Source organism: Colossoma macropomum, unplaced genomic scaffold, assembly GCF_904425465.1.
Source record: "Colossoma macropomum unplaced genomic scaffold, Colossoma_macropomum, whole genome shotgun sequence".
NCBI classification, from domain to species: domain Eukaryota; kingdom Metazoa; phylum Chordata; class Actinopteri; order Characiformes; family Serrasalmidae; genus Colossoma; species Colossoma macropomum.
Window position 1 is genome coordinate 13,213,294 of NW_023494807.1, and position 20,000 is coordinate 13,233,293.

The 20,000-nt window shown below is 37.7% G+C and overlaps 1 protein-coding gene across 1 annotated transcript; it reads right to left on the minus strand.

Moving 5' to 3' along the window:
* Positions 1 to 494: 494 nt before the first annotated feature.
* On the minus strand, positions 495 to 18,930 carry faxcb (failed axon connections homolog, metaxin like GST domain containing b). Its single transcript, XM_036556816.1, has 6 exons — positions 18,668 to 18,930; positions 12,282 to 12,417; positions 10,605 to 10,801; positions 5,359 to 5,576; positions 4,506 to 4,622; positions 495 to 3,653 (listed from the first exon to the last, which is right to left on the minus strand). The coding sequence occupies exons 1-6, from the start codon at positions 18,928 to 18,930 to the stop codon at positions 3,355 to 3,357; spliced, it is 1,230 nt and encodes a 409-aa protein (XP_036412709.1). The 3' UTR covers positions 495 to 3,354.
* Between the last annotated feature and the right edge of the window lie 1,070 nt (positions 18,931 to 20,000).

The window sequence follows — 20,000 nt, forward strand, 5'->3', positions numbered from 1 at the left end:
GATGTCGTGGAGGCGTATGCAAAGGTTTTAACACCCTCTGTCAAATTCCATGCTTTGTTGATTTTCTAAGTGAAAATAAGTTAAAACATGCTCTACAGTGGACAAACTTAAATAAAACATTTCTATAAATTTTAACATATTGGAGAAACACCAATTATCAATTGCGCCCAAACTTTTGCACACTTGTGTATTTTTATGTATGTATAAATGTTATATTTTGCAAATAAACAGTAATTGTACATTAAAATGTGCAGAAGTATGTTCTCTGTAGACAATGTGCACTTATTGTCATTTAGAAAAAAGTAATTTGTCCAGGGTGTCCAAACTTTTGCATACATCTGTATGTATTCTGCACAAAGCCCAGCTGAAATCTTGTGAATGATCACAGTGCCCTCTGGTGGCAAAGAGTAAGTATTGCATACACTATATATATATATATATATATATATATATATATATATATATATATATATATAGTGTGTGTGTGTGTACACCGATGGGTGACAAATTAGAAAAACAAAGGCTGAATGACAACGCTCCATTGTGTCTATAAAATTTGGATCAAGATGTGAAGAGGACAAGATCTAAGTGGCTTTGGAAGAGGGTTTTTTACAGGGGGATGGATGGCAGGAGCTTCAGTCACAACACCTTCTCAACCGACCATGTTTCAATACTAACAGTGACTAAAATGACCTCTGAATTTAGATCTATGGGAAGGCTATCAGTAAATATGGTTGAAAACTGTAGCTGAAAGCACACAATAGGTGAGCGTGATGCTTGTGCATTAGTATGATATGGAAAGAAAAATGGAAGACTGTGCCTCAGGAGACTGAGAATGCCAATCCACAACCACAATGAGAGGGATTATTATGGTAGGGTTGCAAGGCATAGCCCCCTCATTACAAAGACAAATGCACATTTGAGAGTTGAGTGGTGTAAAAACCACAGGCACTGGTCTACAGAGATGTGGAAAAAAGTGATATGGTCAGATGAGTCACCAATTTCTCCACACATGTGCGAGTGCATATGTACACCAAGAGAATGATACAGGTCTGAATGCTTGACCCCTAACAGTGAGGTTGTCTGGTGGCTCTGTTATGCTGTGGTGGGGCATGGTTTGGGTCCATTTCCTCCATAGAAGAAGAGTCACTGTAAACCAAAGGGTGTAAATCCTATGCTATGGTGTTTTCAGTCATCAGATCACATACCAGTTGAACACCTATGGGATATTTTGGGGGAATGTCGTAGACAGCACCCATCAAAACACCAGTATATCGTTTTGGAAGAATGGTGTTACATCTAATAGTGGGTGGTATACCACTTTAAATTGTTCCTCAGGTTTGCGTATTGTCATAACCATTATATGCCACAAATAAGTGAAGACAACAGGACGTACATACAGTGCAAAGCATGCTAATGTTAGCTCTTTAGCTGAGTGGCTGAGCCGGCGAGGTTTCGCTCACAGTTCAAATGACCACTTGCCACGCTTCCTCTCACACTGCATGAGAAGCTGCCTGACTGTAATATTTCCCAAATTCCAGCGATATCTTAAAGTCAGAGGCTTAAGTATATGGGATGCACATATGAGACAAATGACTAAAGAAATTCAATGAAGCTGAAGTTGGCTTCTTATTCAAAATTGCTTTTCCACATTAAATGACGCAGTAGTTACATTCAGGTGCCTGTAAAGGTATCAGGATGTTAATGCTGCTCCATTTAAGGTGGAACAGAAAATTCAATGAAAAAGCTGACAAACAAAAAGTCAGCATCAGCATTGTAGGAATTCAGACGTGAGACAAGCACTGTTTTTGCTGTGTGTGCAAGGCTAGTGTTAGAAAGCAATATTGACATATGTTTTTTTTAAATATATTATTGAGCTCTGTTAGGTTTACTTTAGCATCTAAAATGGTTAAAAAAGATATACCATATTAAACTGTCAAAATGTATTATACAATACTATATTTTTGGCCATACCACCCACTACTATTTCCCTCCAGTACAATTCCAGGGACTGGTATCTATGCCAAGATGCACTGAAGCTACCCTGGTGGCTCGTGGTGACATTTTAACAGTTTTTCCTTTAATATGTCACCCATCTGTGTGTTATGAAGTAAACACAGCATTGTATGTTTTTAACAGGATGATAGAGTTATTGATAGATACATCCCTTCACTGAATTCACCTCCTGTTTAAATCTGTCATTGCTATGTGGTCATGATTATAGTTTGACTGAAATGAACTGACAGAAGAGCTTTGCTCGATATGAGGTCACAACATAGACGCTCCACACTGGTTAAAAAATAAATGAATTGGTTTCCTGGGCTAGAATTCAGACATGTTGCTGGACCCTTGTACTGAGAACAAGAACCAATACATATCTCATGAATAATAAAGTCAGGATAACACAGAATCCACACTGTATGTCCAAAAGTATCCAGACACCTGCACACCCAAACTTTTCTTTTTAAATTAACTGCATTAAAAAGCCCATAAACCGTTTTCTATCTACATTCTGCACTGTGCCTTGTTCAAAAAACAGTCCATCCTAAAATAGCGAACAAACTGTAGCCAATCCTTTGTATGTAAGGCTGTAACCAGCAATTATAATATTATCATTTTTGTTAGTGTTTTTAAAATTTGGCACTTCTGGTGCATTTTATCCAATCCAACTAATCAAAGCTCAGAAAAAATAAATATCATGATTAGGGCTGTCAAAGTTGGCTTGGCGCCGCTCACGGGAGACCTATAGATAAATTAAAAGGAAAGTTATTATAAATTAACAGGTTAGGATCCCAGCCCTGTAACCGGAAGGTCGATGAGTAATAAATAACTCTGATCAGGCTTATTTCACATATGATATCATTTTTATTATTATTAGTAGTATTATTATTATATACATAATATATAATAAACTTTGCTTTTTAAATGGAAAAAATATTTCTTTAAGGTGAAATTTGAGCAAATAAGATGTGATTAATCGTGATTAATCTTTTATTCGTTTGAAGGCCCTAATCATGATGCATATCATATATTCTGAAAACAACTTCAAGTATCATTTTTGCCATATCACTGGTGTCAATGATTAGTTTGCAGCTTAATCAACCAATCAGGATCTGAATACTTTTGATCACACAGTGTACTAATGTCTGAAACAACCCTGTAGCTTTCATAAAAACCCTCACGCACACAGTCACACAAGTTTAAAACCGATGCCCAGTAAGTCTGGCTCCTAAGCAGAAGTCCACTCTGAGGTCATCATGTCCAATAATGTAGTGCTGCAGTCCAGATGCTGCTGCAAAACAGATGTTTTCAGATGTCTGCACAGATCAAAGGTCAAAGTTTATCAGATATGATCTACCCCTTAACCTGCTGTTTGTCGTCCAAGACGTCCACCTCGATGTCCGAGTCGGAGAGCGAGCGTCCTGAACGGTCGGTGTCCGGCGAGTGTGTGTTTGTATGAGAGGGTGAGCTGCTGGCGCTGTCCTCCAATGTGTCAGTACGTGAGAACAAGCTAAAGTCCATCAGGTGTGTGGGCGTTCCACAGCTGCTGTCACTCTCTCCGTCCAAGCAAAAGTCATCCACATCCACGAACCACTCTGGCCAGAATTTCCTCCGGATCCGCTCGCAGTACATGGCAAGGTTAATCAGCTCACCTGAGCACAAGTAACACAACATAGTAACAATGAGAATCTTGACAAAATTCAAAAGCAGTTTGAGCCATCACAAGTTTGGTTGTCTGAAGTTTACTTCTCTTAAGGTAACAGTTTAGCAAAAAATCTAATTGCCCATATGTAGTCGTTCAGCCATGATATGTTTGGAGTCCAAGTTTTGCTTCTTTAGTTTAGAACTGGAGCTGAGGTTAATGTTGCTAACAAACACTAGAACTCAATAGTCACCCAAATAGCGCAAATCGTTTCTGTAAAAATACATCACCAAAACTTCTCTCAACCCGCATCCAGGTCTTTATTATGGTTGCACAGACATGCCAATGTGGTTTAGAGCACACTATTGTTAACTTGGAGCTATAAAAATGGACAAAAAGTCACCACAACTGGCAGCCATTTGATGCAACACCAAGGCTGTCATGCACAAAGCACGGCCGATCTCGGATCAGATTCCTCTGCATTTAGAAGAAAGGTGCCAATGTGCCAGTTTGGCAATATTTTGGTTTCCAAAGAAATGAGTTTGGAAAACCTCTAGATGTCAACAGTATTACATGCTGTTAGTGCAGAATATAGCCATAGTTAGCCCAGGTGGTAATTATGTAGTAACTGTATCACCATCAGGGAAAACGCAAGCTATATGATAAAGCTCTCATGCTCATATGAGGTGCTTCGTAACTGAATTTGGGTCACAATACCATTTATCGCAATAATTCTGCAGACGATAAAATCGTTTGTCTAAATTTACATTATCGTCCAAGCTTACAACATAATATCAAAAACTGCTGACAGGTTGTCTATACTATACTCCATATGCATGGCTGGGTTGGTGTGTGTAGTTACCTTTAATTAGCTGCTCTGGTTTGGAGCCAGGCAGCGTCCACATGGCCTGTGCGAGGTGTCCAAACACTGTGGCGTCCACACTGGTCACTTTAGAGCCCATAATGTACTTCTTATCTCCTAACAAGCATACAAATACACACATGATTCAGCTGTTCAGCTGTTTCGCAAGGCCTTCATGAACTGAATTCAGGGTGTTAGATGAGGGTGAACGCTAATCTCCCTAGCACTTTGGCCTGGAAGGTCTCTAGTTTGACACTTATTGAGGATTTTGAAATTGGTCCATAACAGTGACCCCCATAACCTTGGGGAATTAAAATTGTTTGTCAAGAGGAATGGGCAAAAATGTAACTTCAATACTGCAAAAAGCTAATGGCTTCTTACGATAGACTTCTTAAAGCTTTAAGAATTCATTATTCATTTGTGGTGTCTGAATAGTGTTTTCCCAAACAGTTTAGTGATTTAAACATATATTTGTTTATGCTTTTTTGTTCAAATTTATAATTATAAAGTCAAAAGACATTATATGTATACATTTGAAGTGGATGAATATACTCTAGAAGTATATTAAATAACAAAAACAAAAGTTTTTGAATACTTGTTTACTCTCACTATATGTGCATGGTGTGGTCTAACTTGTGGCTTAGTGATTAGCTAGATAACAAAATCAAACTCTGCAGTCTTGCTAGCTAAAGTAGCTACAAACCAACTAGCAAAATTATTTCAGGCCATTCAGCCACCACTTAACACTACTTTACCCAGATTTCTTCTTCAAGGTGCAGTCAGCTGCGTTCTGCCAAGAGTTCCACCGCATCTAAATTTTAATTCATCCCCAGCAAAACAGTCATGTCCTCACCCAGCAGCGTGGCGAGTGTACGCATGTCTCGCTCCATCAGTGTGTAAAGCTCATCTCTGGTGAATCGGCCGATTCCCTGGCAGAACATCTCCCTCTTCACCAGGCCTCCATTCAGCTGGCACAGCGTCCACTTCAGAACCTCACTCAGTGGGCCAGGAACGTCTAGGAGATTCTGAGTCTGCTCCACATTCTCCACCCACTGACAGTACACTATCGTCCTGATAAAACACAATATACAGACACATATAACATGTACAGCCAATAACCAGGATCCATTAACAAATAAGGGCAAGATAGTACACTGGTCTATCCCAAATACTTTAGGTTTTTCCCCCTTGTTTTGATGTCATTACTCACTGGCATGCAAACCTTTAAACCACTTTTGAGGCAACAGAGTTTCAATTTGTGCTTTTTACAAAAGTTTGGAAAAAAGTGTCAAATCACCTCACGAGAAAAATTACAAAAAAGATACCCAAAACGCTGCTAATAAAGACTGAAAAAATTATGCTTAGAGGCTAACCAGTTTTCATTGTTTTCATTGTTAGCCACAGCCACCAAGCATCTCAAAGAGTAATGCCAACTATCCACGCCTCCCTTCCACATTCTCTTTCAGGGTTGTGGCTGGATTGTTCACAATCCTTTTAAAAATTTTAGATGACTTTAGTTAATTGCTAAATAAATAATTGTGATTAAGAATTTAATTGCGTGTTTTATTAATTGTATGCAGTCATCAAAATACAAAGTACAAGTTTCAATATTTAGTATCTCACTGACGTCAGTAACAGCTCAAGCTCAAATAAAACAACACTTACTGCTGCCCTCTAAAGGTGTTACAGCACCAAGTAAGAAGTTAGAACTTTTATTGTTTTTTTAAGACTCATGACGTGCCTCAATAAATGCATTTGCCTCAACTCAACAGATGAAGACACATCCAATTAACACTGTTCACAATCTGTCATGACTCATCTCATAACTCTAAAATCAATTTCTACACAACTGCAGAAAATGATTGCAATTAGCTTAAATAACTGCAATCAGCTCAAATAATTGCAATCAGGCAATGATGTAGGAATTATGACAGGTTTAGTTGTGGGATAATGGCGTACATTGTCATGGACAGGTCAACCATGAAAGAACAACTGTAATTAGTTAGGCTAGCACTAACGCTAGCTTGGTTAACGACAGCATGACAGAAGTTATAACTAGCTAGCTAGCTACAATATTTAACCAGAAAAACGAAAATGTCACCTAGTTCACCTAAGCAAGTTATCCAAAATTAGCTAAAATGATTTTAAGCTGTGTCTGCACACTCTCGGGAATAAAGGTATGAAATTATGACAGTACCCCTCTTGTCACTGGTGTGGTACCCTCAAGGGTACATCTCAGTACCTTTAGTCAGGGAACATAATTGTACCATAATTCAATGAAATTATATTTTCTAAATTGTATTGACTTCATACACCCCGTCTCGTCTCCAGGCTTTTTATGTTATTGTTCTGTTTTAAAACAGGATTAGGTTATGAAAAGGTACAAATATGTACTATTCACCTAGGAAAACTTATTTAAGCTACACAATTGAACCTTAAAACCACTGTTGTACCCTTAAGGGAACATTAACATCTTTATTTCTAACAGTGTAGTTTATGCTTGTGTTGTGGCATGTGACTTAATCCCTTAAAATCCCAGCTTATTATTCACAAACTACACGGTCTTCAATGCAAACTGGTTGAGCTGTTCTTAGGTTATAGAACTGTGTAATAAAACTCATTTAAAGCGATAAATCTAACACTACCCCTTTTTCAGAGATAATCTGGCAAAAAGACATTACTCTTATCTGTGATTGATTATAGATGTATTCTATGTATAGATGTAGTTTTCGAAAAGGATCTGATGGTGTTATACAAGAAACTAGTGCTGTCTATTAGTAACCATTAAGCCAATTGCTATTTTAAAGTAAAATCAAGTATAATCTTAATGGTTCTAATGGTCTTTTTTCAGGAGGGACATCATGTTGTTGCCCTTTAAGACAAAAGAATCTACCTCAGACTAACAGCAACTTTTATCTCCATTCAGCAGTGCTGCAAGAAAACACTTCAGTGTCACTACTGGACCGAGGACAGTACACCAACCAAAAATATTCAGCCAGGGAGTGACCACTGATGAAGGACAAGAGCAGGGGTGCAGGTAAATCACCAAACTGTGCTGGACACCAACCCTACAGCACTGGAGTTGTACACCCCTAGATTAGAAAATGACTAATACAAACTAAGTAAGTGGACACAGTGTTTAAAACTTCATCAGCACTGTTGTGTCTGTCCACTTGTACCAGACCCAAACATACTAACATGCCACCACCATATCATATCAGTTGATGTATTTTAAAAAGGGATACTCAGACATGAGAAATGTAGGCAGATGTCGATATTAAATATTTTTCATATCTGCCACAGCTGATACATAAACACTTAAAATGTACATATTGGGACTAAATCCACCTGGATTAGCATTATGGAGAAAGAAAAGCATCACCTAAACAGTTTGCTCTCCTGGAATACAATAAATACATAATCAAATATTGCTTTGAAATAAGGGTCATATCTATTCATGTGTCCAATGCAGATAATTATTTTTAAGCAAATATCTGCTGATATCAATATGATTCCAGCATCATTGTGCATTTCTAGTTTCAAAGGGCAAACAGTACGATAATCCAGATTTCCTGCCCATGTCCTTACACTGACATCCATTAGACATATTTATGGTCCTGCACAGGCCTGCGCACTCCAAACACACACCCACACACACACACACACACACACTCACACATACACATACAAATACAGAGCAACCAGCCCTACCGCCCCACAGCCCTGCCTGACTATAAATAATTAAATCAATAGCTGTAAGTGGGTTTGACCCAAGAGATGTCTGGTGGAGGAGACAGAGAAAGACAGATAGACAAAGAAAAACATGCACACAAAGAGAAAGAGATGGCATGAATTAGGCTAAAGGGAAAACGGTCTATTCAGACAAGCACAATTGGTATTGCTCGTGCAGTATTGTGTGTCACACTGTACTCCTGACATTTTCATTTAGACCTTCAAGTGTTTGTTAGAAATATTAAAGACTAAGAGAATTTTTTCTTTTTTTTAATTATTTTAATAATCAAAATCACTTCAAATTCATATCAATGTAAAATGAAACTGCCCACAACTATATCAGTTCTTATTTGCGTAAGGACAAGTACACTGAATTAGTCACTATGCACAAATTAAAAAATGACTCTTAATTGTACTTAATTTTACCATTTAACTTTAACTTTTATATACCTGAGTATGTTTAAATGTCAATACTTATTGACTTTCACCCAAGTATTTGGCTCCATACTTCCACTTTTAAATGAGCAAGATGCTGAAATAGTGCCCCTACTTTAACTCCATTAAGGTTTCTCTATACTTTTTCCTACCTCTATGTTTTATGCAGTGTTACATCGAGTTTATCATAGGAATATTTTTTGCAAAATGTCACATATACACAATTTTCCTCTCAACCCAAAGGCTGTTTATTAAGAGACTAAGAAGGAATGGAAGCTTAAACCCCACCAATTAGCTTCATGCAACTGCATACCTAAATCATCAGGTCTGAACTGGTTAGTAGACCTCTAACCCAATCAGTGTGTTGCAGCAGAATTCCAAGGTTGTGTTCATAAATAGAGCTGCAACGATTAGTGGACAAACTCAATTAGTCATTGATAGCATTTTTATGGAAAAATGTTTGTCATGACCCATATTATGTGTCATTTACTTTAAAAATGCTTTATAATTCCCAAAATTGCTCAAATTGTCCATGCTGTCAATCTGATAGACTGTTATACTCTACAGGAAGTGTAGGGGGCAATAGGACGTCTATTGTTTTACCTAGGGCTGGTCGATTCCAAAAATTTTAGAGTTGACTCTGATTCCAATTCTAAGTGATGGCAATCGATAGAGTTGATTCCAAAGTTGAATTCACACAATAATCTCGTTTGGAAAAAACAAAACATAAAAAAGGACATCTGGCAGAAATAGATGTTACAATATTAATTATATTTGATTTTAGCATTGAAATCTGGAGAGCTAGCACTAGCTAAATTTACTTAGGTGACTAACTGGTGTGCTAAGTTGTATCTGTTTCTCTTCTGTCAATTCCTTCAGGTGGGTAGATCTTTTGGTACTGGTAAAACTGTCTGACTGTAAGCCAATTGTTCATTACAAATATTACATTTTACTTTGTTTTCAAATATTGATGCATGTATTACAGAAGGGTGTATTTTCCAGTATCTGTCTTCAGTATCTGTTTCACTGTCTGTCCAGACGATGAGAGCAGAAGACTTTGCAGTCCGTGTGCATGCCGGTGCGAGTAAACTTGAATGTCACTGTGTGGAATCGAATCCAAAGCTCTGGAGTTGACTTTCGGTTCCCAAACTCCTGGAATCAAGGAATTTAATCTTTTTTGGGATTAACTCAATGCCCCATGTTTTACTGCTCCATTAAAGTTAAAACATTAAAACTGTTTGGGCATTAAAACTATTTGTGGCACAAGCAGACCTTTGAATGATGGCTGTGACCAAAAAGAGGAGCTGTTGGTGTATTTAAATAAGTCATTCATCAAATAAAGGAACGGTTCAGTGAAAAATCAAATATATACTTACATTTTTTTATGTACACCAGATGCAGTAGATCAGCTAAGACACGTTTGGTGTCCAAATTTTGCTTTTTAGCTATTTTTTATATATATTTCACAGTAAGTATTGTGCTCTAAACCACTTCTAGAAGTCTGTGCTTTATCTTAATTAGACCTGGATGTGGTTTGAGAGGGTTGAGAGAAGATTTGGGGATGCATTTACAGAAAAGATTGGAGTAACTTCTGATGTTTGTTAGCAACATTAGCCTCGGCGCTCCAGTTCTAAACAAAAAAGGCAAAACTTGGACACCAAATAGGTCTTGGCTGATCAATGGCATCTAGGGTAAGCGGAAAACTGTGTAAATTTGGTCTTGTACCAAACCTTTCCTTCAACCCACTTTTCAGCCATGCTATCCATGGCACTAATGACAGGCCTGTCGAGTGAACGATATTAACAAATACATCATCTCCACTACTTTGAGCTCTGCATTCACAAGGTATTGGATTGGTTTAGAAATTTCACTCAGTTTGTTCGCATCCTGATAAGTGATAAGCAGCAGCATAAGGCTCAGTGAGTGACTCACCAGTATAAGTGTTCTTCCACCATTTTGGTGACGGCCCGGGCCACAGCCTGCTCTGGCCCACTCAGGCTTTTATTGAGGCTCACACCCAGCTTCTCCTCTAGAAAATCAATAATAAATTCCGTCCCAGACACACACTCATGATTATACTCAATCCATGGCATTTTCCCCTGAGGAGAGAGACTGCCATCAAAGTAATTCTGCAGAAGAAAGAAAGAGGAAAAAGACAAATTGATGTTAGCCTTTATAAATCTTTTTGTAATGTTTGTAAAACAAAAAAAATTGTAATGTTTTGTATGTTTTGTGATGTTTGTAAGTAGAAGAGGAAATATTTTACTATGACTGTTGTGAATTCACTTATAAAAGTAAATAAATAAAAGGTGGCACAGAAGAACCACTTTGAAAAGTTGTGCAAGTGTGAAGAACCTTTTAAAGGTTCAGAGAATCTTCACATAACGTAAATCTTCTATACCAATTTAAGGGTTCTTCCTAGAACCTGTACATTATGTGGAAGCTCTTTCAACTTTTTGTTTGTGTGTTATTCACACAGTTACACATCTAATTTGTAAAATGATATTTTTTAAAGAACCATTAAAAGGTTTTTTAGGGAACCAAAAGTGGTTCTAGACTTTTATAAACTCTACAGTGAAATAAATTCAAACATTTTGTGACACCTTACTTACTTTTGACATTTTCCATGTAATGATTTTTGTAGTTACTGTTCATTTAAGAAAGAAAAAGTTTTTGTTTGCTTAAAACAGCTATGTGCTAATGCTTTTGGTATATTTATCTTCGACACCTTGTTCATTAAAGTGTCTTCTTAAGTATGAAGTGCAGGTCTGGCTTAAACAAAAAGTGCATACTGAAACTCTTTTGGCTCAAAGGTGGTTTAAACAGCTGTAAGGTTTGAGTCCTTTAAAAAAACCTGCTCATTCTTTAATATGTTAAAGCTACACTGTTAAGTTTTGGGCATTTGGGATTTGGAAATGTTTAACTGCATGCAACACGTGGGAGAACATTGTAAGGTGGGCTGTGCTTCAGACACCTTCCCTGAACAGATACATCTGATGACTGTGAGCATGCTGAAAGAGTATTCAAAAAGAATTTTGTCAAAACATGGTGAAGTGTGTATCTTACGAGGACGTAAGTGAATTACCTACTATTGTCAACATATCTTGATAAGTATAATGTTGATTTTAAATTTGAGACCTAAACATCGAGCCAGACCTTCTTTTTGAGTCTTTGTGTGCAACTTTGATGCATAAAGACGTATGTGAAAGTCAGAAAAACTGCCAAATCCAGGCGGCGTCTCTGACTTTTAATTATTTTTTTATTATTCATGCAAACTCAATAATGCTACTTCTTTCAATTTTAGCAAAAAATCTTACATAGTGCAACTCAAAGAAATCAACAGTAAAACCCAAAGGGTTCACCAGCCAGATAACTTTCGACATGCAGTGTATACTGAAAACAGTAATGCACTAAATTTACTTGATTCACATGTGTTCCACACAAATAAAAATATTATTAGTAATAAGCAAAATTTTGTCTTTCAGTTTACAATAACTGTGTATATGTAATATATCTTGTGTGAAATTGAGTACATATATGTATCAAGTGCATTAAGAACTTTTTCAGTGTATGTTCTTGCATCATCTTGCATCACCATGAGCAGTGTACCTGGTATGGCAAATCCACCATGCGCAGGTAAGTTTCCATCTTCAGGCAAAACGGAGACAGGCTGGGGACACCGTTTTTGGGTCTGGAGAACTGGTGGAGGATGATGGCGTCTTTAGAGTCCAACTGCTGCTCTTTCCTGCAAAACACAGCACACACACACTCTGTGAGGACAGTGAATAAACCTTTAAAGGAATAGTGTGGCAAAAAATCTACACTGTTTTCACTGCACTGGGAAAATGTAACTTACAAGCAGTGGAAGCTTATAACCCACCATTTAGTATCACAAATCATTTCACATTTCAACCTCAAACCATGTGGTTAAGTAATCTCAACAGGGATGTTTCGTTCCTTATAGGTGCTGGGCCAACGCCCCGCGCTACAAAAAATTATACAATATATATATATCTACATTTGATCACAAAAACAAATTATATATCTTGCCAAGTGAATTTATCTAAAATCTAGTCAATATATCTACTATTTCTTATTTTGAGATTAATGTATTATTGTTATTATTATTATTATTATTATTATTATTATTATAAACCTATTTATGGATATTTTATGCTTGTTTTAAGTGATTCTAGTAAGTCAAATTATCTCACTTTATTGACAGATAATTTTGCTTGTTGTAAGAAACATGCTTGAAATACCGACACCTGATGCATCCTTACTATAGTGATTTCACAATACCAGTACTGGTAGCCAGTAAGTTAATACTGCTGAATGTTTTATTGATTATTCTGGTTGTTATGATCCTTCAACTAAAGATCTACATATTAGCATGTCTTTTTGGAAGACTCATCATCTTAATTTTGGAGATGAAGGTTCTCCAGAGGGGAGAGCTATTAGCACTCAATGAGCTTCAGTGCGTATCATTAGAATGGACGAACTACCATATATAACAGTTATGGAAACAATTTCGGTTACAATATGAGGGACAGTAATTTTATTAGCTAGGTTGTGGATGAACACAGGTAAAAAAAAAATGCTGCAGGGATCCTATGTAAGACTGGAACTTGAGCGAAACAGTGTGAGTAGGAAAAGTCAGCATGAATCCAGTATAAGAAAGGGCCACTATGTTACAAAGATGAATAATATCACTGCCCTCCCTGTTAGCAAAACCATGCCATGCCACTAAATATCAAACAGACTTGCTTAGGTTAGCTATATAATGGAGCAAAGTATGGACAAAATTCATGCCATGAGCAGTTTTTCTGCTGCTCATAAACCCACACTGCCAATGTGTTGTTAAGTGCCATCTACTGGTGCGCATGAAAATGTCAGTGGCACGCATGCGTGGAGGTATCAGTATCCCCATTGCTGATGCCAATACTGCGTTTACATGCTAGTATTGAAGCAACCCTATCACTGCAACCCTAAAAAATACTAATGTAACTAAACCATCCATCCAGGGTAAATCAGATGCATTGCTGTGAAAGTTTAGGCCCAATGTGCTCATGATTATATCATCAAGGCCTTATGGAGATAACAAGCCCCACTGCTGTAACAGAGGAGAAGCAAGAGGTGCATATGGAGGAGGAAAGCAGAGTTAGACCACGCTAGTGGCTATTTTTAGAATAGCAGAATGACACACAACCTGCTATGAGGCAAAACCCTGAGATTTCTGCAGCAAAACAACATCCCTATTCTTATTCAGCCCACACTCACAAAACAACCCATACCGGCTAAACATAAAATTCTACAAGCAAGGAACCAAAAAAATGGCCAATTAATCACTGGGTTAGGATGTCCAAAAATTTGTAGACACCTGCTCATCCAATGTTTCTTCTGAAATCAATGCCATTAACAGGAAATTTGTTCACGCTTTGCTGCAGTTACAACCTCTACTCTTCTGAAAGGAACTAATTATGCAACATTCATATTTATTTATTTTACTGTATTGTCTGCACTGTGTATATTGTATTGTCTCGCACTTGTGTTCCTGTGTTGCACCATGGTCCTGGAGGAAGGTTGTTTCGTTTCACTGTGTACTTGTATATAGCTGAAATAACAATCAAGCCTGACGTGACCTGACATCATTAATGATATTTTTTGGCTATAAAACTAGATGTTGCAACATTGCTGTGAGGATTTGATTGCATTCAGCCAAAAAAGCATTAGTGAGGTCAGATACTGATATTGCATGATTAGTTTTGGATCATAAATGCCACTCCAGCTCATCCCAAAGGTATTGGATGGGGCTCCATTACTCCAGAGTTCCACAGATCAATACTGAGGGGCTTTATACACCCTCTAGTCAATGCTTGGCACTGGACAAGGTGATCTTAGGCTCAGGTATAGCTGCTTCAGAGCATCCCATTCTATTGGCACTGCTTTTCTATGGAGACTGTACGAGCAGTGTGCTCAACTGACCACCTGTCTCAGGAATAGGTGCATTTTCAGCTACATGAATTTTCTGAAGACAGAAAATGACACAGGAGGCTCAACAACTCCTTTTTTCATTTTCTTCAGTATTTACTGCGTTCACCCTTTGCCTTTATTGCAGTTTCAATTAAGAGACTTGTTTTCAGTTAAAAAAAATCTGCAGGGATATTTATCCACAACATTGGAGAAAGTTCTGAAGTTCAGTCTTAGAAGCTGGTTACACTGTCTGCTTATCATGATCCCAGCAGTCCCATGATGTTGAGCTCATGACTCTGGTGTTACATTGTTCTGAGAACACCAGTAGCTTCATTGTTTGATTTATGATTTTTTTTTTTCTTTTGTCTATTTCCTTTTCTCAGCTTCTTGATAGCTACACATCCTTTCAGGCCCATATAGTGTTCAGTTGTCTTCTCACAGTGGAAGGACGGATAGAAACACCTGTGGATTTTATCAGATCTGAAGCAATCTCTTCAGAAATCTCCTGAAAAAGAAATAATTAAAAAAAAGGCTGGTCTCTGACATTTGCACAGTACTGTATATTAAATTCAATGACCTTTCCAAACAAAACATTATTCACTTGTGTACATTCAAGTCTGGACATAGTTTCTACATCAAGAATCAATCAACACAGTTCTGTCTTTCAGTTTACTTGCTTTTGGTCATAACTGTGTTAATAATATATTTTATTCATGTGGAAATTATGCACCCATTTGAATTCAAGTCAATACCAGACTTTTTCAGTGCAAGAAAAGGAATGGAGTTTCTAGATATTAACAAGGTAAAGAAACAGTCTTTTTGATGGTGTTTCTGAGCTAGATTAGATTTGCACAGATAGTGGAGTGAAGCAGGGGAACAACATCCATATTTAATCACAACAGCATTGACATTTGCTCCTGAATGTGTGGGAAGTGCTTATTATGCCTGTGAACCTGTTGATGAATCACTGTTCTGAATAATATGTAATCAGTTTTGTTGCAGAAATATAAAAATTGATTCTAATATGATGCAAATATTCTGCAGTTTTTAGACAATTAAGAAATTCTGGATGTTGCTGCAGATGATTCACAGGTGTCAACTTATACAATTCACCCATATAAAATACGGTTTTGTTGCAATTTTGCACTTTAAATTCTTCAACTATTTGAATCTGCTGAGACCTCAATGTTTCTGTACAGTTTACAGTGACAATGTTTGCACTAGTTCCTTCATCACTAACATGCTGCTTGATGCCATGTGTATATATGTATGCGTGTATATACATATACGATACCTAATGGTAAACACTATTTTTTTTTTGTCCTGTCTAGTATTTATTGTCTTGTGTATTTATTATATATTCTGCACTTGTTTCACACTGTCATGTATCTGCACTCTGTGTAGTCCTGTGTAATGTACTACTGTTTTATGTTGCACCATGCGACCTGAAGAACGATATTTCGTTTCAATGTATACAAGTTACATTGAGGAAAGACAATAAAGACCACTTGACCTGACTTGACTTAACTTGAAATCTAGTCTAATGCAGGTCACTGTATAAACTCTGGCAAATAATTCTGTAACCCACAAATTTGTTGTTACTTTCTGTTTTTTTGACTAGCCTTGCCTAAAAAGTAATGAGACTACATGTGGTGGGGTATGAGCACTGGCATATTCATTAATGTTAAATCCTTTTGTCATCCACTGTATATGGACAAAACAAATACTCAGTTTCTCAGTTGAGTGCAATAATAATAGACAAAAAGTGGCAGACTGAACGGTGACAGAGTGCTGATATTGCTTAACATGAAGTTTAGACTTCTGTGCTAATATTTCAAATATGCTAACTCATTTGGGAAGACATCAGTAAAACATGCCAGTTAGAAAGAAACATGCCGGAGAGAAGAGAAAATGCAAAGCTTAACGAACAGTTTACATTTTAGTGTCTATTTTATAACATCTTAATCTAATAATAATTGTACAAGTTAATATTGAATAACAATCATTAAAGGGCCCATATCATGAAAAACTTCCTTGCTTTTCCAAAATAGAAGAGTTTGAAGTAGCGTGTAAATATTAAAAGTTTAAAACATACTGTTCACTTATCAGTCCATACAGTCCACATAGAAACTATACACAAAAATATCCTGTTTGAATTCTGTGTTTTGTCACAAAAACCAGCACATTTTCACACATTTTCCTAAGCTGTACAGGAGTTTAGGAGTGTTTCAGCCCAAACTGCTTTCTGAATAGGTATAATACAGGGTAGCCAATCAGAACAGACCTAATATACAAACATCAGTTTTTAAAGACATAATAACAAAAAAAACTCTAATGGAGACTGGAGAAATTGGAAAATGGTGATGTAAACATTAACTAGTTTTGATACATAAAACCTTACAAAGTTGACATCAGGGAAAAAAATAAAATAAAAAAATAGAAAGAAAAATGAAGGATATGGGCCCTTTAATATAACTTGACTAGTTTAATATAAAATTATGATAAAGTGATTCCAAATTTTTGAAGGATAGTGTACATCACCTAGCTCTAATTTTCAGCAACACGTCATTTAATATGGTTATTTTCTGATTATGTTAGAACTATAGATTTAGATATAGGTTCATTCATCCAAAATGACCAATGGCCAAGAGGAAAATTACTATAAGCTTAATTAAAAATATATATATATTTTAAATATTTTAATATTATATTTTACTTTAATGCAGTTAGTCTCTGTCCACTAACGTGTGGTGCTGAAATCGTCACCTGACGTATTTGTCTGCACGAGGCTAAAATCCATGCAAAGCACAACGCTCCATCGAGATTCTGCAGGCTAGATCAGCTCGACATTAATAATAATAATAATAATAATAATAATAATAATAATAGAAAAACAGCAACTGAACACAAATATCTAAAAGGTTCATATGCTCACAATCCGTTAAAATCCTCATCATTCTGATCTGGCCTCTGTGAGGCTGAAGCTGACGTGTCCGCGAGATAACACCAATCTCACGTGAAAGGCCAGTGAAGGGCCAATAAAGGACGTCGCGTGAGTGCCTGCGTGGATGTTGTATGTTGTTCATCCAACCCTGATGAAGAAAATCACGTTCATCCAGCCAAACATCCGTGACGAAGCGCAGTATAATCTGACACGTGATTCATATTACAACGCTGTGTTTTTCTCTCTTATTCACGACAAGGGTTGTTAAGTAAATGAAAACGGACTTTTGTTCGGTTCTAAGGACAAGAACACATGTAAACAAACGAGGGCTTGGTTCTAGTTTACCATAACAGCGCTGTTTCTCAGGGGACCAGCCTACAGCCCCTGCCTGCACGTGACCTGGAAAACGTGACTTAATCGAATGCTGAGGCTCATATATATATATATATATAAATATATATATATATATATATATATATATATATATATATGAGCAATTCCCCTCGACACGAGCCCAACAAGCACACAGTGATGTGGGTAAACATGCCGCCCAACTGCAAGGTAACCTTAATCGACCCATTCAAACTAAAGCAACCCAAATCAGCTTCTCCAGTCCTGTGTAACCAGTGATCTGGTTGCAAGTGCAGTCTATTTCAAACCAATGTAACAGAAGGTACAACTGCCCAATACAACCCAACACAAACAATTCCAACTCAACATAACCCATCACAAACCATTTGATCTCATTATAGCCCAACACCAACCATTTCAACCCAATACATGCCAACACGAACCATTTCAACCCAATAAAACCAAGGGAACAATTTCAATCCAAATCAAAATAAGAAACCCAATGCAACCCATGCCAGTTCAAAGCAATCCACTGCTACTCAACGCAAATACAACCCATTCAAACCAGTACTATCCAGTACAAGCCATTTCAAACCAATGCAACCCACTCAAAATAATTACTGCCCAACACAGCCCATTTCAAAACAATGCGGTCGAAAGCACAGCTGCCAAACGCATTACCCACCATCTGCAGTCCAGCTCTCCATCCCACCCCCCCGTACCGCACCTGATTGAGAGCAGTTCGTAGAGCAGATACGCAGCAGCGGCCAGCAAGGCTCCTCCGGTCAGGTACAGGGTTTTCCTCCACCATGACTCGGCCACCAGGCCGGACATGATCCCGCCGTACTCCTGCAGGGGAAAGGCCACCACGCAGCCGGATACTGAGTGGCGCTCGTCAGCGTGCAGCCCGAACGGAACCGGAAGACTGCGGTTCCGGCCCAGATCCACCACCAAAGCGCGTGAGGAGGCGAACCCCGCACGCCACTGCATCCTGCCCCCTGTGGCCCCTTGCCCCACCTCATCCACCCACCCCCCGGAGCCCAGGCCGGAGCTGCTCTCACCTGCCGCAGCTCAAGGTGAGCCGAGCGAGCTCGGGGGATGCTCGTCCGGCGGCGCGCACGCGCACCACACTCTTTGTCTGGCACGCATCGATGGAGACGGGTGACGTAACCGCGGAGCTGCTTTCTCTCCGCGCAGGCGCAGAAGCGACCCACAGCTCTACTCCACTGTTTACGAAACGTGCACATTAATTCATTTATTCGCGTTTGGAGTTCATATTCTCAGGTTTGTGTGAGGAACATACGGCGTTATTGTCGTTCTTTACTTTTATCTTTTTTATTTGGTTTTAATGCATTTTAATCAGCAGCGTCAATGGTCGTTTTAACTGAAATTTCTGGAACAAGACTGCAGTAAACCTTATGCGTATCTCTATTTCGTCTAATTTCGTTTTCCAGTGGGGAGTCTCTGCCTGTGGAAAGCCTGGTCCTTGCACAACGTGGGAATTCGAGTGGCAAGGAAAAAGAGAGAATGTTGGGAGTACAAGTCACTCAAATATTTTCTACCCCTGCACAGTAATATGTTATGGCTAACTGGTAACAAAGCCAATTAGTTTCAGAGTAATTCTGAATAATTCATAGTTGTTACATAGTAGTTACTCAATAATTCATATAAGACACTGGATAAATCATTGCAGATACGGGATAATCAATAGTTATTGAATCATTTATTGTAGAGAGTGAATAATTCATAGTAGTTACTCAATAATTCATAGTAGACACTGGGTTATCCATAGTAGTTCCTGAAAAATTCATAGTTGTTACTGAACAATTTATAGTACTTACTAAATAACTTATGGTAGTTACTAAATGATTGATATTAGTTATTGAATAATTTGTAGTGGTTACTGAATAATTTATAGTAGTTACTGAATAATTGTAGACTGGATAATTCATAGATACTGATTCATTTTCTAATAGTCAATGAATAATTTCTAGTAGCAGACACTGGACAATTTATAGCAACTGGATAATTCGTAGTAGCTGCTGAATAATTCCTAGTTG

Excerpts from the sequence above, each read along its gene's own strand:
- faxcb (XM_036556816.1), bottom strand. The coding sequence starts at position 18,930 with ATGCAGTGGCGTGCGGGGTTCGCCTCCTCACGCGCTTTGGTGGTGGAT. Across the intron at positions 12,418-18,667 it reads TACGAACTGCTCTCAATCAG|GAAAGAGCAGCAGTTGGACT; the intron begins GTGCGGTACGGG and ends TGTGTTTTGCAG. Across the intron at positions 4,623-5,358 it reads TACACTCGCCACGCTGCTGG|GAGATAAGAAGTACATTATG; the intron begins GTGAGGACATGA and ends TATGCTTGTTAG.